General features: G+C 42.8%; 2 protein-coding genes across 6 annotated transcripts; one reads left to right on the top strand and one right to left on the bottom strand.

Moving 5' to 3' along the window:
• Positions 1 to 4: 4 nt before the first annotated feature.
• NLRP6 (NLR family pyrin domain containing 6) lies at positions 5 to 19,754 on the bottom strand. 5 transcript variants are annotated; one of them, XM_081206271.1, is made up of 10 exons: positions 17,843 to 19,754; positions 13,184 to 13,299; positions 9,989 to 10,296; positions 9,473 to 9,514; positions 6,481 to 8,137; positions 5,607 to 5,693; positions 4,225 to 4,395; positions 3,551 to 3,721; positions 1,861 to 2,034; positions 5 to 537 (listed from the first exon to the last, which is right to left on the bottom strand). In XM_081206271.1, the coding sequence occupies exons 3-10, from the start codon at positions 10,272 to 10,274 to the stop codon at positions 351 to 353; spliced, it is 2,775 nt and encodes a 924-aa protein (XP_081062397.1). In that variant the 5' UTR covers positions 10,275 to 10,296; positions 13,184 to 13,299; positions 17,843 to 19,754; the 3' UTR covers positions 5 to 350. The 5 variants fall into 5 exon arrangements, 4 of the variants coding, with proteins under 4 accessions (XP_081062397.1, XP_081062398.1, XP_081062396.1 ...); XM_081206272.1 differs by having other exon boundaries at positions 13,184 to 13,288; XM_081206270.1 differs by lacking the exons at positions 13,184 to 13,299; positions 17,843 to 19,754 and adding an exon at positions 10,843 to 11,016.
• LOC308593725 (secretoglobin family 1D member 2-like) lies at positions 16,869 to 21,444 on the top strand. Its single transcript, XM_081206311.1, has 3 exons — positions 16,869 to 17,030; positions 19,761 to 19,951; positions 21,172 to 21,444. Exons 1-3 carry the CDS (start codon positions 16,976 to 16,978, stop codon positions 21,217 to 21,219), a joined length of 294 nt encoding a protein of 97 aa, XP_081062437.1. The 5' UTR covers positions 16,869 to 16,975; the 3' UTR covers positions 21,220 to 21,444.
• Positions 21,445 to 22,583: the final 1,139 nt, after the last annotated feature.

Raw genomic sequence — 22,583 nt, 5'->3', positions numbered from 1 at the left:
CTCCTTTTTAGGTTTCCTGTTTCACAATTTAATTACACCTTTTTGTAAATATGATCACACTTATGTATTTAATGATAATTGAGATTTTCTTGCTGCATGAGGCTAAAGATGGAGAAGACAACAGACTGGAAAGGAGATTTCTGTTTGTCACCAGCAGCAATGAAAAAGCTGCTTTTTTCTTTTAGGGAACAAGGTTGAAGAAATGTGAACATGTGCCCATATACTAATCATAAATCTCTAAACAAAATTTAAATCAAATGCAGATAATCAAACTACCATTTTAACAGATTAGACAACCACTAATTAACTTTATTAGAAAAAAGCAAACCCACCTTCCCCATGTTGTAGGCCTATAAGCTTATTTGTATTCTAAAGTTATGCTGCTTCAATTTTCTAATCCTGCTTCGTTTATCAGCTTCCAGGTACCTCTTCAAATCATCATTATTTTGTAGATCAAGCTCTCGCAGAGACTGGTTTGTTTTGAGAGCTGCCAAAAAGGCTTCCCAACATGCCTCTGTCAGTCCACATGAATCCAACCTAGATAAAAGTTCATAAGGAGATGGTTGCTTGTAAATGAAAACCACCAAGTTCAAAATCTATTGCAAATAACTCTCAGAAGGACAGTTGTCCTAGATGACTTTGCATTCTTCTAACTGAAGTTTTGACTGATTTGCTTCTATTGTAAGGAAGCTTCTCATAAGCTATTGGCCTATTGTTTTTAGTCCACCTTTGCTATCTAAATGTGAGACCCTCCCCCTCCCCCCAAAATGTCTGCAAAAATATCCAAGATGATCACTCTTCCCACTGTAATGGTTTCCTTGAAACTAGTCACTTAAAAATCAAGTGTTAAAAACAAATGAACATAAAATGCAATAACAGAATCAGTTAAGGAATAACAATAAAAATACATGTTAAAATCCTTCAAGAAAATTGTTCCGAGCTCTTGAGGGTTTCATATACTTATAATCTGCCCCAGTAATAAAGTAGCAGCCAGTGTAGCACTCCAAACAGAGATGTAATATGATGACAGGGTGTCATTCTTGTTAGTGCAGAATGCAGTTGTAGGAGTAATTTTATTATTTATACCCTGCCCATCTGGCTGGGTTGCCCCAGCCATCCTGGGAGGCTGCCAACACATATAAAAGCATAATAGCATGATTGCTAACTGCAGTTTGATGAAAGACACTCCGAGCCACAGAAACAATGTGGCCTCTAGTGAAAAATGTTGATCCAGATGTACACCAGACTGTATCTGCTCATTTAGGGAGAGTGCAGTTTGTCCAAGGCAATTGGTCTACTTTTTCAGACAAACCATTCACCCACAGCCCCTCCATTCAAGCTTGGTTTCTTTTCTCCCGTTCAGACCACCACAGTGTCTAAGCATGGCCAGGATCTGCATTGTTCTCCTGATACTATGGACAAATAGAGCTGGGTGCTTTAGCATACTGATGGCACCATGCCCCACATCTTCCAAAATCTGTTGGAAGCAATTCTCATCCAAACTTGGTGTACAGCTTGAAAATCAATATCTTATTCCCAATGTACAGTGGTACCTCGGGTTAAGTACTTAATTCATTCCGGAGGTCTGTTCTTAACCTGAAACTGTTCTTAACCTGAAGCACCACTTTAGCTAATGGGCCTCCTGCTGCCACCGCGCCGCCAGAGCACAATTTCTGTTCTCATCCTGAAGCAAAGTTCTTAACTTGAGGTAATATTTCTGGCTTAGCAGAGTCTGTAACCTGAAGCGTATGTAACCCGAAGTACCACTGTAGTTATGAACCACTTTGTCAAAGGTTCCCATCACTGTTCAATTTGCTTTTAGCATCCCTATGATTTTTCAAATACTTTGAAACAAGTTACCTTAGTGAAACTATTTTGCAATTTGGATGTCGAAGGCCTTCACATAAGAGCTGCATGCCAGCCTCTCCCATTTCTTCATTATGGCCTAGAGACAGCTCTAGCAGGGACTGGTTTTTACAGAGAACAGAAGCAAGATTCACACAGCAAGCAGCAGTGAGATTGCAACCAAGCAAGCTGTTCAAAGAGATGAAAAATCCATTACAAAGTTATTTACATGGAAGTAGCTTAACAGGCTTTAAGTCCAGCGGCAGAATATTTTTACAATATCTGCCTTTACAGGGTCTATAACTTATTGCAACGAAAATAAAATGAGTCCTGTAGAAGAAAGGTCACTTTATGTACTCATTGAGGACCCCCACCCCCCATCCCCAAGATTTGACACTTTGCATCCATTTCCCAATCTGACTAGTTTGGCTGACTTTCCCTATCAGTGGTGGCTTATGACGGAAATGTCTCTGCTTGCAAGATGTGCACCTCTCCCTGGTTTTGCCACAGTCATGATTACGCTAGGCTACCTGATTAAATGGTCCCATGTGACAGAACTACTACTGCACCTTCTCAACTAGCCTGTTAGGAAGAGGAGATGTAGCAGAATCTTGCCCCCAATGTGCTGTCTCTTTGTTATAAAGGAATATGACATTTATGCCATCTACAAAGCGAGTCTGCTTAAAAATTTGAGCCTGCTGATGGGGGGGGGTGTTGTCTCTGACAGTTAATTATTCATTTCATTTCTATACCACTTTATATTTTAAAGAAAACAATCTGGTTTGCAACACATTAAAACATCAGATAAAGCATTACTGGAGAAAGTCAAATAAAAAGTATACATTCAAAGCAACATAATTAACAGGATCCTAGAATATTACCTAAAGATGTCAAAATAAAGCATTAAGTTCAACAACAGGATGCATATTTAACGTAACAAACAACCAACAAAAACTTAAACATTTCAAAAGAAAACATAACTAAAGGAAGTCAAATACAAAATGCACATTTAAAACAGCATAATTAACAAGAGAATAAAATCTCAAGCATTGTTGCTACCAATCTTGCCAGGGCAGGTGGCGGCGGCTGTGGAAGCTCAGGCTTGCTGACTTGGGTCTGCACTAAGAGACAGCCAAGATAGTCTCTATATGGTTCTGCTGTAGTGTATTATGTCCTAGGAATGCCAAATCAAGTGTCTGGAGGTCCTAGTCTTTGACAAAATCTCAAATGATGTGTGATTTTCTCCATTACAGCTATATTCCAGAGTGAGCAGTACCAAGTGTCCAGTGTAAGAGTTGGGCTGTTTTCTATTGAATTTCAATTACTATTTCGTTCTGCCATCCTATATAAGACCAATTCTTTTGACAATACATTTACAGTGTATCATCAAAAATCTTCAGTAGCATTAATTTCAGGCAACAAACAATAGTTTCTTTAGTAATATTTGCTATTTTTGTCAAAATTGAGTTGGGGCAATGTGTACTGTGCTTAGGAGAAAATCTATACTGAGCCAGGCAATTCAGATGATGCTAAGTTTTTTTTTAAAAAGCCAGTGGGGGGGCTGTGGCCTCCAGAAGCTGTTGGACTACAACTCCCACATCCCTGGGCATTGGCCATGCTAGCCAGTGCTGATGGGAGTTGAAGTCCAACAGTACATAGAGAGCCACAATTTGCCTATGATTGCAATAAGCCATTGGTCACTTACCTGAGTACCTGCAGTTGGCAGTCTGGATGCATTAACATTTGGCAGAGCTCTATTAGTCCAGCATCCCCTATATTGTTAAAGTCCAAATAAAGCATTCTCAGGTTCTGGTTTTTAGGAACAATAGAGGCTAGTTTCTCACATGACTTGGGGCTGAGGTTACAGCAACGTAATCTGAAAGGTTTAAGTGTTCAAGAGGAATTAATGATGACAATGTATTCAGTAAGTTGACTGTGTTTCAAAAGTAGAAGTCCCATTATCGTTGGCATTTTCCTTAGCCGTAGTGCTTTGTTTCCTTTGTCCTCAGAAAGTGCATTAGAGATGGGCTGACTAGCACAGTGAACAATATTCTAGATGTGGTTGCTACGCCAAATACTTATATAACAGTATAGATAGTTACTAATGTGTTTTAATTTATTTCTTATTCCAACCACTGAGTTTGCCATCACATTGACTGTCCACTTACCCTCCAGTGACTCAGAAATATAGATCAGTGGCATGGAGATTTGCAGTGTCAGGACTCGGAGCAGAGCATCACAGACTACAACTACGGTATGTCTTCCAACCAGGCTGGGTATCCTTTGGCACAAGAAGGCCACTTTGGATAGCAACCCTGGCAAGTGTAACCCAAGGTTCTGCCCTTACGATTTTGATCAAAGGCACCCATGAGCACTCACCTCAGTGTCTGCAGTTTGCAGTTGGGATGCTTGAGTGCTTGACAGAGATTGATCACTCCCACTTCTCCTAGGTCACTTTGCTGTAAGTTGAATTCTCTGATGTGTTGATTCATGGTGAGGACAGAGGTAAGAATCTCAAAGGAAGCAGCTCTGAGATTACATCGCTTAAAACTGAGGAAGAAATAGGGAGTCAGTCTTCCCTTTCCCAACTCTTTGCAACTTCTTTAGGATAAGCTTTTAGACTGTAGGAGCCAAAGAGAAGAAACACCATGGTGCATCTGCAGCAGCGCAACCAGATGCCTTCATCTGCTGCAACAAAGCATGTCTCTTCTGCATTGGTCTCTCCACAGCAGGCACTGCAACCATCCAATAACTTGACCTCTCCCCCAAAAGTACACTCCTCCATTGTCTCCCGAGACAGATGGGTGCCAACAGGAAGTGAATCATACTAAGGCCCACGCCTATACTTTTGACTTTTAACTAGTTTGACATGGATTGGCAGCCCCTGATAACAGACTTCTCCTTTTTTAAATCAGCTTTGGAAATGCAGTCTACTCATTTCAGTAGTGACTTTAACTATTCATGTGATCATCAACAGAATCTCCTTGCACATCAAGGGAAGAGGCCAGGCTGCATAGCCCTATCCATTAGCCAGAGATGGGGCAGCTGCAGGGAGCTGGCTTCCCCCCTCCCTCCTCAAAAGACTATTCTACTCCAACTTCCCACTGCCTTCATATACCAGAATGTCACACCTTCCAGTGCTCTAGATTTGACTTGCTGCACATTTGTCCAAAAAGTTGGCTGCTGCTATCTCCAAACAATAAAAAGGCCTTTACAATGGATGCTACTTTAAATAACCTAAAGCTGCAAACCTAAGAAAAACTATTCCTATCCAAGGTAACAGTTGCCTACAGCAACCCTAGAATTCTATATGGTCTCATATATATTATTTTTAAAATTGCATTTATTTCCTGCCTTAATGGTGTGAAATAGAGAGCCATGTACACCACCTTCAATGCTTCCCTCCACTCTGAGACTCTGTCCGTTGAAGATGAAGGGCTGAAGGAACATTCCAATTGCATTCAGCAGAACATACTGAAAGCTGGGAACCCTAGTAATACAAGCTTTCAGATCCTGAGGAGGCTTCCAGCTGAACAGGCTTAGAATCTCCATACAGTCATGTGGAGAGATGCTGGGGTGGGAGTAGTGTGCACAGCCCTCCCAGTCCCTACCCAGTTTGTGCCCTCAGGCATTTGGCTGAGCCCCCGACAGGGCTGAGGGCATCTGGGCCCTGGGCATGCCAACGGAAAGCTGCGTGAGATGAACTAAGGCAGAGTTGCACAGGACATGAAAGAACAAAAGTATCATTGCCAGCTACCTACCAGATCTCTCTTACATTACACCTTGGATCCTTCAGTCCTTCAAATAGGAGAGGCAGGTTTTCATCCACTCTTCCATTAAAATATAAGCTAAACAAAATAGAAAACTGTGTTGGATATGCTATGCAATTGGATCATACAGCCGCAGCAGACAACGTTGCATCATGACCTGTGAAGTTGTAGGGTGTGTTTTACACAAGTCCTCCAGGGCACAGAGACAAGATTGTTGATCAAGAGTAATTTTTAGCCCTAGAGGATAAATGTTGACATATGTGCTCATTCTGGGTGAAATCACTTCTGAAAGAGGTTGGCATAGCCATAAGCAACAGAAAGGCACATTTTCGAATATGAAAAGTCAAATTCACATTGAGCGAAACTTTCCCTTGATAACCAAAACTAGGACTCTTTCATGAAGTATGCACCAGCAAAGCTGGGTTTGCCACCAAGTATATGCTCAAAAGGGAGTGATGGCCATGAATGAACATGTACAATATAAATGTTTGCAAATACGTGTTTGTTACATTCAGTTTGAGCTTTAGCAACTAAAATTTTATGTGCTCTGGCTTAACAAAATGGGCTCTTTGGAAAAATCTGTGCCCTAGATTCACTGCTACCCATGCTCTAGTACCCTTGAACATACCTACATACAACATAGAATCTTAGATCTGGAACATTATTTGGCTTTCAGAGAATTACACCTTTTCTTAATTTTTTTTAAAAAATCATTAAATTTAATCATAAATATTGCATGGGCCATAGTGGTCAGAATATCCCAGGAAAGGGCATAATTAAATGGACCAAAGTTTTGGGTTGCACTTTAGCTAAAAACAAAAACCCTGAACTGATCTGAACAGTATCTTCTGATGGGTTCACATACCTTGACAAAAAAAGTAGATATCCAAGATGGAAGGACTGTTCTTTACGACAGTGTCTCAGGCAAAATGAAATAACCAGAGAGTTGAATGCGTTCCCTAGGCAGTTATCATACAGCTTAATCTCAGGGATACAATCCATTGCTCTTCCCACAAACTCTTCTTCTTGAATTTCATATAAGCAACAGAATATCTCAGATTGCTTTTGACAGCTCTTTGATGCCACCTCAGCTTCGATCCAGTCCAAAAGCACTTGTTTCGTTTCTGAACAAATTTTACAGCCTAAACTTTTCTCTATTGTTTTCTTCCTTTTCTCATTTAAAAGACCAAACAGAAAGCGGACTGTCAACACTAAGTACTCATTTCCACCCTCTCCAAAATCTTTTAGCAACTTTCTCACGTCTTCATAACTACAATCTGATTTGTCGGCCATTTCTGGTATTTCCTCTAGCACGTAGGACAAGGCTGCAAAAAACTCTTGGAAACTTAAATGGATGAAGCTGTAGGCAGATTGGCAATCAATATCTTGCTGGAAGAGTTTCTTGTGAAGGAAGAGTGACCGGATGTCAGCCTCCTTTAAGCCATGTTTTTGGAGGTCATCATCCTCAAAGAGTATTTTCCTTGTCAAGACTCCTTCTCTGGCTAAGAGACAAAGGTTTTGGAAATGTTTCTGTTTACCTCTTTCCAACACTGGACTGTGATCTCTGAGTAAGCTAGTTAAATAAAACATGTATACACAGGTAGTTGTTTTTGAAGTCTGCACAAGATCTTCTCCTCTATCCATCTGCTGCTTCATCACAGTGCAGATGATCCAACACACAATGGGGACAAAGCACATGGTGAAGAGCATCTCATTTGCTTTCACAACCCCAAAAGCTTGTACCGCTTGCCTCTCATTCCCAAAATACTTGTGGAAATACTCTTCCCTGTCCTTCTCAGAAAACCCCAGGATCTCTATGTAGCGGGGATACTTCAGACACTTCTGCAGTTGCTCCAGAGCAATTGGCCTTGTAGTGATGATTAAATATGATTTGGGAAGAATGCTTTTCCTGACTAAACTTCTCAGTACAACTTTCACCGGCTTCTTTTGACTAGGGTCGAAACACAGATGTTCCTCATTGGATTCTAAGGAAAATTTCAGTTCATCAAGACCGTCGATTATGAACAGGAGCCTCTCTGGGTTTGCAAAAATATCTTCCAGGGGAGCATTTCTCTCAGGACAGTTCCAAAAGATTAAATCAATCAGACTCTGCTGCTCAGTCATCAAGTTAATTTCTCTGCAGTTTATGTAGAATGCATAATCAAATTTGCCTTGGTAGAGTTTGCCAACTGCCCAGTCCAACATAATCTTCCTCGCTGTCATTGTTTTTCCAATCCCAGCAGGCCCTTGGAGCACAACAGTTCTAGGGTTCACTCTGTTATCATCGGGATCAAATAAAGCCGCAATACTACCTGGACTGGCTTGCTTTCCCATCATGTTGGCATGTTTCCTTCCTGTGGACATAATTTCATGCTGCTTCTCTTCCAGCAGGCAATGTTTCTGAATGATCAAGAGTTGGGTGTATCTTCTGTTTAGGTTCACCCATTGACCAAGGAGGGCATTTTTGTCTTGAATTACTTGATATTCCTCCCATACATATTCTCTGTATTTAATCCTGTAATCTAATAACAAGAAAGAAAGCACTGGGGGAGAGTACATGAAACAATGCAAACGAAATGTTTAATGATATAGTTCTCAGGAGTAGACTTTTGATCTTGGTTTGGGCTTCCCGCAAATGGACTCCCCACCCCCCACCCCCGCAGACACAGACATCCACAGAGGTAAAATGCTCCATTTGGATGAAGTGGTTTGAATTAAAACAGATTTCGAAGAGCTTCCCTGTAATCACAGATCAGCTACTCAGGAATGTCAGCAACTCAGGAACATTAAGTTCTTGATTATTCATCTGTGCCTGTCCCACACCTGACATCACATGGAAAACAAATTGGGACCCCACTGAGGCTCGTGGATGCTGGGCTAGATACTGGACTCAGATCCAAGACGCTTGTGCGCTCAAGCCCTAACAAAGGAATTGCCAACATATTACCTTCCTGATGCTGTTGCCAGCACAGTTAATTGTCAGGGATGATGGGAATTGTGATCCATCATCTGGAGGGCTACAGATTCTCCACTCCAGCCCTAATACCTTACTGTGGCTGGAGTCTCTGTACAGGGCTAGAAGGTGGCGTTAGATGCCTAGAAGGTGGGGTTAGAAGCCTTGTTTACCTGGATTGCAGTGGCAGGCAGGCAGGTCCTGAGAGGCTGCATGTAGGTGTGGCCAGGGTGTGACCCATTATTGAAATGGACTGCTGGACTAGGTGGGCTTTTGCTTTGGTTCAGAGAAGGCCTGCCCTGCCCTTATATTTCTATGGTCTGCTTGTACACAGGGAGGAAGGCCTCAGCACTATACCCTTCATATGCAAACAGGACTCTAGTTCATTTCCATAGGAAGGAGTGCTGCTGCCCTGTATATATATATTGTGCAAGACCATGTTCACCACTTTAATGGAATAGCAACTGTTAAGTTGTGGGCGAACATATCAGATGACACAGCGATTCTTCCAAAGCAGCTCTTTATTTGTAAGCTGGAACAGAACTAACTGAGGAGCTCAGTCAGCCTGCTTATATAGAGCTCCAGAACAATTGTAACTGTTGCAACTTTCTAAAACTATCCAATCACAGAACGTCACTTTTCGATCCTTCATTTGCATACAAACTATCCAATCACAGAACGTTACTTTCGATCCTTCATTTGCATAACTATCTACAGTATCCCCCTGCTGGCCCAGGGTGAGAACATCAGTACATAACAGCAACCACCCAGATCCAACACCCAAAATCATGTGCATTCAGCAGCTCTCTCAAAATACTTTCAAGTGAATCAGATTTGCTAAGGTGTTAAACCCAAACTTCTAAGGCTTTGATAAGAGGAATGACCTGCTGTAGGTTTTATGTACCTTTTGGTGATATCTCCAGTGCTTTCTGACCGGACACTAAACCTGAAAGGAGAATGGAAATTGTTCTTAGAATACCTGTTTAGTTTAGTGTAATCTGACACATGTATATTATTCACAGAGGGACACCTGGTGGCCCAAAGAAGGATTATCTCAAAATGCATTGGGCTTGAAATAAATCTTTCTTCAAGCATCTGGAGTTTCTTCCTTTCTCTGCCCCCTAGCTTAGGCTAAAAGACAATGTATTCCCCAAAGCTATCTGGTAAATGTAATAGTTGAGTCCAACTGAGTTTCTCACACACAAATTCAATGTTGCAACCATTGCAGTGGTGTGCTGTAGTAGATAATTCTGAGCAAGTTTGCCAGACTCGATAAGTGTAAACTCTTTGTACATAATCATTCCATAACTCTTTTCTAGAAGACACTTGCACTCTGGACAGAAGCGGTAAGTAGAGCTAGTTGGATCACCTGTGTTAAGCACAGCTTGTTCATGTCGCAGGTTTTCTCAGAGTCTCTTACCTTTCTCTTTCTCTTTTCTGAGTTTAGCAGCAGACTGTTTCTGATTAATATCCGAGAGCACTTGTATGGTTACATCTATTGCATCATCTCCACCATAAAACTTGAGCAGGAGATTCTTGGTATCTACCCTGTCCGCGTTCTCTAGCCGACTTCGGGGAATTATGAAACGCTTTCCTTCGAGGTCTGAATAGGAGAGCTTGTCTTTAAACCTTTTGAAGTCTTCCTGAGAAAGGTCATCGAGCACAAGTAAGAGCAGGTCACTGATTCGGCTGCTCTTGTTTCCCATCGTTAAGCATCAAAGAACTAAACTGAAATATAAAGAAGAAGCAAAGTACAACTTTAATTACATAATTTAAAAGGGAAATTTAAAATAAAAATGGTGGATGCGATTAGTTGCCTACAGAAAGGAAAATAAATGGCTGCATATCCAGGTTGCTTGACTATGGCAAGTGCTATACTCTCAGACTGGGGAAACTCACTCTATACTAATGTGTGCATGTATACTTGTGTATGTGTGCACTGTCTCTGTTAGTTTTGAGAGATCAGAGTTATTTTTTGGAATGTTTATTTTAATATGAATCAGTTTATAAAATGCAGTGCTCACAAACTGCTCCAAAGTTGCATACCTATGCCTTGAACGCTGCTGCTACTACTACAACTAATGAGGATTATGGTGTTTGAAAATGCGTTAAACACTGCAAGGAAGTGAAAGGGGCTACTATGAAGGCTCTACCCAACTCTGACACAGTGCATTTTTTTTTTATGTTTAAAAATAGGATAGAAACAGGAAATTTAAAGGAAGATGTTTTAGCTAAGAACATCAGCAGGACAGTGATGCAAGAAAAACTGCTTACAGTCTTCAAGCAGTAGTGGTAGTTGTGGCCACCAGAGTGCCAGGGTGCTGAGGATCAGCTGCACAGCTGGCTGACGTCAGTAATGGCCTTAGAGGTTTCAGTTCACATCACGAGTCAATGGTGGTCACTCCTCGTAGCCCTCCATGGGCTGCGAGGAGGTTCAGGCAGGGGAAAACCAGGATTTATGAGGTATAAGCCCTGCTGGCAATGTTCCCCAGTGCGGTCTGGGGAGTTTACTGCATCCCACTGTAAGCCCATTTCTGCCAACTTGAAAGGCGGAGCAGGTGTGACCTGGCAGTGTGTCCCTGCCATGGACGAACCTCCGTCTTCGGCATGGCTTGTGGTTGGTTCCTCTATAATTAGGACAACTGGCATTAATCAAGAGGCGCTCCTTGCCCGCCAATTTCAATCCTAATTCAGTGTCTTTCTTTACTGCATTTATACTTCCCACCCCCTCCTCACTCCCCAGTGGCCTCCAACCTGCTGCACACGTGTCCGCAACGCAGAGACAAAACGAGACAAGCAACAACCCCCTACTGTTAAGTATATGAAACATAATGAGAACATTGTAGAACACTATAGGGTGGCTCATAACTCAATGGGAAAGTGAGCTAGGTACTATAAACGACATTAAGATGACTCAGGTGCTCAGTGCCTACTTTCCCAATATCTGAGCTGCGCCCTCACCCACTCAAGATGGGGCATCTGACAGTGGTACTTTCAGGGCAGCACAGAGGTCCAGGGCTTGTTTAAAAGTGTGGCACTTACTATAACAGCTACAGTGGTACCAGGTTACAGACACTTCAGGTTACAGACTCCGTTAACCCAGAAATAGTACCTCGGATTAAGAACTTTGCTTCAAGATGAGAACAGAAATCATGCGGTGGCAGCAGGAGGCCCCATTAGCTAAAGTGGTACCTCAGGTTAAGAACGGACCTCTGGAATGAATTAAGTTCTTAACCCGAGGTACCACTGTACATGATGAGTACCTGCAACTTTTCTTCTAGAATAAAAGCACTGCTCCCAAGTATTCTGGAGAGATTTGACCCACTTTGCCTTTCAACTTCCTCAGCAATTGTCCAGTAATTGGTTCAGTTACACTTATGTCTTGCATCAGGTCCTGGGTGTTACCCCACTGGGGCCCAGAGTCATTGCCCCTCTGGCCAGTTTCATGACCAATTGTCTAGGGCAGCGGTTCCCAATTGCGTAATCCACCCAAGGGCTCTGTGGCACCATTCACATAACAAAAAGTACCATAGAGATATCAACATTTTCAAAAGGCGTCCATGGCTTGGCTTTTGAAAAATGGGGGTGGGGGTGGGGAGGGCACAGTACTTAGCTAATTGGGAACCACTGGTCTAAGGCACAGTCATTTCTGATATCTAGAAATGTTATATCTTTGTCATTACTGGAACTCACACCTACCCAGTCTGTGTGGGAATAACTGAAGTCACCCATTCCTACAGCCAGTGCTCCCCCACCCCCAAAAAATGTTTAGGGGTACTCTCATTTTCCTACTCATGTTGAAATACTGCCCCTCAATGGGGCCAAACATCACCAAATGTTTAGGGATATGCGTACCCCCAGAAAAAAGCACTGCCTACAGCACTTCCTCCTTTAGATGCCTCCCTAATTTCATTCTCCATCTCACAATCACCCTGGGGATTTTGGACAGGATTTTGGATAGTACACCCCTAGTCCTAAATTACTCTTGTGGCCTGATATCAACACCCACAAGGATTCCATGGGGGAATCTACCCTTTTTGATATTTCTAACATGGTGGATTCTATGTTGTCTTTGACCTACAGTGTGAAACCACTCCCAGTATGCCCTTTCTGGTCCCTCCTGTGGAGTTTGTCTTTAGAGAGATAACCATGTCCCACTGGTTCTCTTCCTTCCACCAAGTTTCCATTATACCTACTATATCTGTGTTCTTTACTTTTCCAGAAACTGTCTCACCTAGACAAAAACTAATGACAATGTGAGGCAATAGAATATTTATTGATACTGTACTTAACTTTAATACTTAACCTTGAACATCTGTAAATCTAAATCTATAGGCGTTTATCAGTGTTCAATCCCATTCAGGATATTTTGCCAAAGTAGCTGTTCCATTTAAAAACAAAACAACAGCAAAACTTTTCACCAGAGTTAGGACTTCATATGCAAAAGCCCCATTGAAATTGATATGGGAATTGAGTTATAGGTACAGCTCATTCTTAAGGCGCTTGTGAATAAGTTTCCAAATAGCAAACTTCATAGATGACAGTTGGCCTTTCATCAACACTATGATTAAAACCGGCAAATACTGGAAGATAATAAAGAAAATTATGTACTTACCATTAGTTAGCAAGGATAATGCTGTGAGTAAGAAATCTGGCTATGCCTTGGATTAACTTGGATCCACTTTCTGAGTGTTCAGAGGAGATTCCTACCTTAGACCCCCTGAAGAGGAACTAGGAAACATTTACATCATACTTGATTGTTGCAAAACTGTCAAACCCAAATCTTTCCTGTTTTCTGAACTGCCCTAAATGCCGTCTGACTGATATAAAAGGGAATGTGTGTCTTGTTTAGCATTGTTTCAGTGTGTGCTCAGTTTCAGAAAAAAGAAAATACTTCTCTATTCTGTGAATTTTACTTCTTCGACTTAGCAATTGCTTAATGGAGTGTGTTCCCACGGTGCCTGTTGTCTCCTCAATTATTACTCTCTTGGCTTCTGAAACCTGAGGTCCTTTGTGGGCATGCACACAGATGCATGTGTTTTGTCTGTGAAATTGCACAGCAATACATCTTACCAAAGCAAACCTTTCAAAAATGTCCCATAAAGAGCCAAATGTTCATTAAAAAATAATAATTCTTTATATATTTACCACTTTTGCATAAAAAAGAAGCTTCAAGAGCCACTAAATTCTTCCAGCTCTGTTCTTTTCTGGCCAGGTTGCTGTTAACTGCTTCACCGTTTACATCATCAGGCAAGTCCTGCTGCTCGTGCCCGGAGAGCTTTCCTAGGCAAAAAAGGAGCGGGGGGGGGGGCTAAAGAAATGGGGAGATTCTTTTTCCACTCTCCACGTGTGCAGCACAGGGATCCCCCCCCCCATCAAATAATCCATGGATTCGGGAAATCCAAATTAATTAGGCAGAAATTTCAGACTTCCACCTGGATGTTGTGTTTAGAACATGTCAAACATGCACACACAAAATGCATCAAATCCACTTTAGACTGCCATGTGAGTACACCTTAAGAGGAAAAGAACAGCATAAAACCACATGCCACTCAAGTGTGGACACACTGCGGGTGGGGGATGGTTGTTTTAATGTGTGTAGTGACATTTTGCTGGGTGACACCTGTGCTTCTATTTGCTAGTCACCCCAGCACAACCAAGCCATCTTGTTTCCACCAGCTCAAACTGATGTTGCGCAAAACAGATGTATTAAAAGTCGAGCTCAAATTGGTCCTTGTTGGGCTACGAGGCAGGAAAGGGGGAAGGAAAACAGTGTGTTTCCAAATCCTTTACCCCAAATTGCTGCCTGCCTCTTGCCTTTACTGCTTATGTTCTTCTCCAAACAGCCCTCTGGCTCTCCATGTGTGGAAGTCTGGATTTCAGCTCCTCCACACACATGGGAGGTTGATGGCAAACCCAAGGCAAGGCAGCATCCTGGGTTAGTCACTGGTGACCCCCTTTCCTCTCCTAAATAATAGCAAAGAAAGAGATTTCTAGAAAATGGGCAGAGGGGACCTCTCAGGTTTCACAACTCTGAAGTCAGCGGAATAGTACAGCCCCTCAGCAGGATTTCCTTCTTCCATTCAGTCATGCCTTCAGTTTTGCCTGAAATCAGAGGAATATTGCAAGCCTTGTAGAAGGCATGCCAGTTATTTTCAGCCCAGAACAGCTGGTTCTCTTCTGGCACCTTATCAGCAAAAGTAAAGCTGCCCCACACACTTTTACTGAAAGCTCTGAGTCTGAGGCCCCTGCTTGGGGGCACCAATGAAGGCCTTTGTGGGTGCCCAGGCACAGCATTGGGTGACTCCTGTCAGTTCATTTGAGGCCAGTTCATATATTTACTCAGCCTATCTGTCCTCTTTGCTTGGGGGAAGAGTGGGTTGGGTAAGTACATGAACCAGACCATAAAATCTTTTCTGCATACTTCCTAATTCTCAGGTGGATACTGTTGCATTATAGGGGGCAAGGTTTACTCCATTGTTCATTTCAGTAGATTTCCCTGTCAATATTTGTTAAAATAAGAAGATAAATGTTGCAGAAAGTTATTGAACCAAGACTGTTTATGATTTGGCGGGAAGTCAAAACCTAATGTTAAAAGGTCAGGTCATTTTGCTGCCAACACCGTCACTAAGTGCTAATCTCTTATACCGTTAGGAATTAGCACTGAACAAGTGCCACTAAATTATTTGTTTAAAGTCATCTTAGTTTCCCTTTAATGGTGGGAGTAGTCCACTAGAACAGTATTAATAATTTCATAATTACTGAAAACATGAGTTATTGGTTAGAAATGAACTGGTCAAATTCCTATTAAGAACAATGTAACCTTTCAAATCAGGATGCGGGTGGCGCTGTGGGTTAAACCACAGAGCCTAGGACTTGCTGATCGGATGGTCGGCGGTTCGAATCCCCCTGACGGGGTGAGCTCCTGTTGCTCGGTCCCAGCTCCTGCCCACCTAGCAGTTCGAAAGCACCTCAAAGTGCAAGTAGATAAATAGGGACCGCTCTCCGGCAGGAAGGTAAACAGCGTTTCCGTGTGCTGCTCTGGTCCGCCAGAAGCGGCTTCGTCATGCTGGCCACGTGACTCGGAAGCTGTTTGCGGACAAGTGCTGGCTCCGGGCCTCTTGAGCGAGATGAGCACGCAACCCCAGAGTCAGTCACGACTGCACCTTGCGGTCAGGGGTACCTTTACCTTTACCTTTAACCTTTCAAATGAAGAAATTTGAGTTTGACAGAGCTAGAAATGTCAATTTATAACCCCAAAGGTTTATTGCCAGGTTCACTTAACCTAACAATAGTAATAATGTTTCTGGCTAGTAACTGTCAGTACTTTAACAACTTAGCCTAATTTTTTAATAACAGCCGTGTTTATTGTACCCTGGAATGCTCACCATTTTGGCTGATTCAAAAGTGACTGCTGGAGTCTGTCCCCAGGTCATTCTTTTAATGGATAAAACCACAATTTAAGGTTTTTATATATTTAATAGAAAGTCACCTGCTTGTATTTGGGACACGGGTGGCGCTGTGGGTTAAACCACAGAGCCTAGGACTTGCCGATCAGAAGGTCGGCGGTTTGAATCCCCGTGATGGGGTGAGCTCCCGTTGCTTGGTCCCTGCTCCTGCCAACCTAGCAGTCTGAAAGCACGTCAAAGTGCAAGTAGATAAACAGGTACCGCTCCGGCGGGAAGGTAAACAGTGTTTCCGTGCGCTGCTCTGGTTCACCAGAAGCAGCTTAGTCATGCTGGCCACATGACCCAGAAGCTGTAAACCAGCTCTCTCGGCCAGTAAAGCGAGATGAGTGCTGCAACCCCAGAGTCAGCCACGATTGGACCTAATGGTCAGGGGTCCCTTTACCTTTTTACACCTGCTTCTCCAAAATTGCCCAAACCAATTTTGTTGTTTTATAGCTTCTTCAGCTGTCACTACTGACAAAGTTTATCTAAAACAGAGATTAAAGCTTGTTTCTGTGTTATTGGTCATACCTGAACTGGACATGAACTTCTTTGGCACTAATAAGCTTTTCAGTTCCTTTTACATTTTAATGTGATCCTACATAATTCATTCTTCTTGAAACCACATGCTTCACTTCTCCAGTTTGCAAAATATCCTTTATTGTTTTGCATTTGTGCATAGCAAGAACAAGTGGCTTCTATGGGCCACTTCATTCTCACGGGAACAAGATCAAAGAGCTATAGTTGTACTTTCCCCTCGCTCCTGCTCTGGAAACCTACTTCATGAACAAAGATGGCTTGAATTACATTTCTGAAGAATTTATTTCTGTAATTTGGCACAAATTCAGCTGGGTGGAAAACCAGCAGTCTCCTATATATATTTAAGCTTGGTCCTTAACTTTCCAAAGGAAGTCCATTGCCTGTTGCCATCTGGTACGCAATAGACAACCATCTCCACCATGAAGCTGACAACTGTATTTCTCCTGGGCACTCTGTTGGTTTGCTGTTATTCGGGTGAGTTGCTTAGCCCATTATAACAAGACATTTTAGTCTCAATGGACCCTTTTGGGTAAGTATGGATGCTTCCATAGGAAAGAGTTTCATACTGGACAATTTCATACTAAACAGTTTTCCTTAAATACCTAAAATTTGTAAGTCATTGTTATCCTGCTGCTCAAATTAGTTTTCAGTAGCAGTATAAAGTTGCCTAGCTGTCAGGCTTCAGGGAATCCAATCCCCCACCCTCCTGGCTAACAATCAGAAATGGGAAAACAAGAAGTTCTTACCATGGTATTTTATTCAATATTCACAGAGAGAGACGGAGGATGCTGCCTCTCAGTTAATGGCGTTGCTCCGAGTAAAGTCCCACCCCTTCCGTCTCTCCTATTATACATCATCCCTGTGCCGGCTGATCTGCGCTTTCTGCCTCTGTGCTTTCTGTTCTCCTACTCTCAATGCACGCCGGGTCCTGGGAGAGGAGGGGTCAGGAATGCTGTCTAAAGACACTGAGTCTGTCAGCTGTCTCTCCCCTGGTGCTTCTTCTTCCTGCTTCTCTCCCAATATTTCCCAGCTTCTCCCCTCTCCAGCCTCTGAACTATGACCTTCTGCAAACCACTATCTAAATCTATACTGTCCTCCTCTTCTCGGGAAGGTTCAGGAAGAGGGTGGGGCGGTCCCCACCATTCCTCATCAGTCCAGTCCCTGACACTACCCCCAAATGCATTTCATGGGCCAGTCTCTCCCCCCCCCTCTCTCTCTCTCTCTCTGAGTGATGTCCGTATGGTTGGATGGAGCCACCCTCCAAAGTCAGCTTTGCTGCAGCTTACCCTGATAGCTCTGTGGCAGGATGGGTGCACCAGCAGAGCCAATCCAGAGCTTCCATTGGCATACCCATGCGGCTCTGACCTTGCCGCTCCCTACTCTACCTCATCCTAGACTCGCCCAGCTAGACTGCAGTGACACCAGTGTTAGGAGGGTGGCTCTGCCCCACTCACAATTCACAATTGCTTATTAGCATCCGGTGTTGTGAGTAAATGGATCTGGGCTTATGTGCTTATTTTTGCTCGTACAGTTTTCTTTGGACATATGTGGGGGGGAAAGTATTTCACCCCGCAGGTATTCTGGGTAAAACTGTTATGTTTATATGCAAAGGCTAGCCTGCACCAGCTGCTTAGTACTGAAGTTATTTAGAAGACAACTTGGTCACAACACAGAGTGTTTTGCAGAGCTGTAAATAGCTCCAGTCTTTTGTTATCATTACAGTGAATCTACTGAGAGAGAGAAAGCTAGAAGTCTCCTACCCCAAGGGTGACCCCAAAAGATAGGGTTGGGAAAGAATAAGGATGCACACACATGTAGTCTTTGAAACCACACAGGGGTTGGCTTTTTTGTACACAGCAGTTTCCAATTGTACATACCTTAATGCAATAACATGATACAAAGCTGCAGCTACTACCCCTGTTGTCTGTACACACAGGTGGGCTTGTTTTCAAACTTGTGTGCAATGACATTCTCTATTTCGCTCTGTGTTGGAACAGACCATATACAGTATATACTCGAGTATAAGCAGACCCGAATATAAGCCGAGGCACCTAATTTTACCACAAAAAACTGGGAAAACGTATTGATTCGAGTATAAGTCGTTTCACCACACCAGAGGCTGGTGGCAGCAGTGGCGGAGGAAAAACAAGCAGCCTGAAAGGGCTGCTTTCGGGCTGCTCGTTCCTCCTCCTCTGCCGCCAACAGCGGCAAAGGCGGAGGAGGAAGGAGCAGCCCGAAAGGACCCTCACTCGAGTATAAGCTGAGGGGGGCTTTTTCAGCATAAAAAATGTGCTGAAAATGTCGGCTTATACTCGAGTATATACAGTATACACATAATAGCCTTTCAAAAGAGGGGATGGAAACCAGTGTGTTGATATGCTGCGGATATATTCTAGTATACAGAGGAGGCTAAATAACTGCGCTGTTTCTTATTTTGCCTATTTCATTCAAAGACAAGTTAAATATGATGAGGGCTATTGGCACAGCCCTGCAATGTCCATAGGGCTTCCCCAATAGGAGGAGGAGACCTGAGAAAGTGCTCTCTGTGTAGGCATGTAGGCAGCAAGCACTTGAGAAGTGCATTATCGGTGCAGGACGGATTATAACTGTTCCAGCAGAATGTGTTTTAGATCAATGAATAATTTGGGACAGGGATGACATGGCACCTGTATCCAGCACTGAATGTACATAATCATGCCATGTGTGCACTCCCAAAAAAGAATAGGCGGATTCTGTGTGAGAGTCTCAAGAGGATTTTGGTGGTATGGTGAGGAGGGTAAGAAGACTGGTGCCTGGATCTATTTCTGGAATAGAAGATCAAATGTCTCCTGGACACCCAGCCTCCCACCCCAAGTTCCAATTTATGGACATGACTGAAATAATAAAATCCTTGTCATTCAGGGTCATGGAATCTGGCATGCTGTTTCATTTACTACCCTAGGAAGCCAGTTAGCAGGTGAGAAAGTGGAAAGCTGAGACAGATTCACAAAAGTAACAGATTAATTAAAAATATTTTTATCTGTTATATATTTGGTTTTTATCATGCACTCATAGTTTCTGCTTAACTTGAATACTCTAGTTAAAGCTACACTACCTGCTTTTTGCCATGTGATATTTAACTGGTTCAAAGCCTGGTAACTTTTATCACAATTCAGATTTCCTCACTCAAAATCTAATTTTCAAGCATTTTCCATTCCTTTCCAGCTACTGCTATCAAAACTTGCCCCGTTCTTGTTGATACTCTCACAAACTTCCTTTTCGCCTCGCATGATGACTACATGAAAGCAATTGATCGCTTTGCCACCACCGAAGAAATGAAGAAAGCTGCTTCTGTGCTTAAACAATGTGCAGTTGGGCTTCCGGAATCCGTTCTAATTGCAAAAAGCCAAGTGCTGGTAATTATTTTCACAGACATATACCCAACATTTAAATCACAGTTTGGGGCAAATTCACAAATGCACATTCATTATTTGAGGACTTGAAGGTCTAAAACTGATATGACAGATTGCCTCAAGTCACCACAGACACAATATGTTTCAGGGGAAGTAGGTTCTGAGGCCTTGTTCAGATATGGCTGTTTATCACATCATGACTCCAGCATAAGCTGGCTGGGTGTCTGTATGAGTTAACTGTATTGTTTATTTTTCATTCAATAATAAATACTAAAGTCAGATAATAAAAAAGAACCATACAGAGAAAGTTTAATTAGATAGCAAAAAGGTTGTAATAAAGGCAGATAAACACCAAGAATTAAAGCAACCCATTAAAAGTTCAGAAGATTCAAACTGTCTTCATCTGTTGCCTAAAAATTAGAAAATTGGCACCAAAAGTGTATCTCTGCTAGAAAAGAATATTTTACAACCAATGAGCATAGCTGTCAATGTTTCCCCTTTTTAAAGGGAAATTCCCTTATTCCAAATAGGTAAAGGGAAAAGTTGACAGCTATGCCAATGAGGGCCTCCAGCCCCTGGGGATTGGTAGTGAAGGGCAAAAGCTCCCACATTAAAGAAGCACATTCAATCTCTGAGATCAGGGCAGGAGTTGTCAACCTTTCTGGGCTAGAGGACACATTCAGAATTTTGAGAAAGCACAGGGCTCTAGTTATAAAATGGCTGCCACATGTAGAAGAGCAGAGAAAGAGACAGGACACAAAATGGTGCAGAATTCCTCCCCATCAGCCATCTCCATCAGTGGAGGAGGAAGAATCACCTATATTTGCCCCTACTGCACTCGCTCACAGAGAGAAGCTCTTTGCACCTCTCCCCTGTTCAGCACAGATGGGAGGGTGTGTGTCTAATCCTGGCCTTCACTGAAATGTAGCATGTTTAAAGGGGCACGCATGGTCCATCTTGGAGAGGCTGAGTAAGTGCAAACCGTGCAGGAAAAGCAATCAGTCTCTCATGCGTTGTAGATTTTTGAGGGGCTATTTACTGAGACCTTTTGCAGGCACCACAGGAGGTACTGGTGCCCTCAAGCGCCATGTTGGCTAACCCTGGATTAGGACAGCCTAGACACGACCTACCATATCAGAGACAGATGTGATTATATGATTAGGTTTTATCCTATTCTCCTTGTGAATCACAGCATACATTTCTATTGGCAATCTTTGTTCCAGTTAAATGTCCTGCATGAATGTGAAAATCCACAAGTGCTGCAACACTGAAGCTTTGAGGAATTCTCCTGGTCCACCAGCCCCAGCCAGGACAGGAACCCAGGATGATCATGCTAGCTGTTGATTGTGATTCCCTTTCACCGATCTTCATCCTGCTGAAACGTATATTTGCTTCAAGAGCCGTTCTTCTCTCAAATGATCCCGCTCTTCAAGATCGGGCATCTTCACAGGCTTCTTTCTAGTCACTTCTTTCCTTAATAAACAAAAAGCATACCAGTGGCGTAGTTTGGAGGTTGTTGTTTTTTTAAAAAAGAAACAACTGATAACAGCTCATCTCTTCCAGGGTTTCTACCCCAGTCTGTATCCATAGTGCACGCTAGCAATTCATTAAGTTTAATAACTTTGATTTTCTAATTTATGGTTTAGGTTCATACGTTGTGCTTTGTGTCCCCCCCCCCCTATAGACAAAGCCTTTCTTGCCTGAAAATCATTTTGTGAATTTTTTTCCAACTTGGCTTTAGCCAACCCCACTCCCCATCCACCTTCCTTTCATTCAGCAACCTGCCATGTCTACCCATCCTTCCCTCTCACACTTTCCAAGTGTAGCCAATCCCAGCAAGCCATTGTTACCAAGGCGACACATGGCCCAGATCACGCATTAGTCACACTTGAACTTTACAGGCACATTAAATCTTTATGAATACACATTACCATGGGTGCATGTTATTTTCAAGATCATGGGCCCAGAGTTGTGATATGGCACAGGGATGTTGCATTGTGCTATAGTCTCCAGGGCAGTCACCAACGCATTGCTGAACTGGTTTATTGTTACAAAACACCAAAATGCTATCAGAGAGAAAAAGGGACATGAGAGTGAAACTGTCAAAACGATAACAGAAAAAATGGAGTAAAACTTGGGCAGATAATTCAAAAACACCACACTGCCTGGACCAGCAGCTTACTTGCTCGTTTCTGTGACAGAGCCAAAGGATTACCCTTGATGGCACAAGTGAAATAGTAGCACCTTTCTTTCTACTTTCCTTCAAAAATATAGTTAAAATATATGCAATATGTGATATTTTATGAGACAAGCGGGAAAAGCAGGCAGAAGTATAACAGAATGGCAGAAAAGTTCTCATTTTAGCTATGGTCTAAATCAGAGACAGTGCCTGGCTGAAGCTAAGCAGGTTGGCCAGACCTGGCCTTGCCTCGTAGCCCGATGACCTGCCTCAGGTGGCACCATGAGGGATGGGGCAATGAATATACGAAACTGCTCTCCATGGTTTCAGGCAGGAGCTTTCCCCAGCTGTACCCGGAGACACCAGGGATTGAACCTGACACCTTCTTCATGCAGTGTAGATGAGCTGTGGTCCTTCCCCAATGAATGCAGGCACTGATGCCTTAATGGGTGAGCC

The sequence above is a fragment of the Podarcis bocagei genome, assembly GCF_964188305.1.
Source record: "Podarcis bocagei genome assembly, chromosome: 1".
NCBI lineage: Eukaryota > Metazoa > Chordata > Lepidosauria > Squamata > Lacertidae > Podarcis > Podarcis bocagei.
The sequence above is the reverse complement of the archived record's forward strand: the minus strand, read 5'-3'. Positions and strand labels throughout refer to the sequence as shown.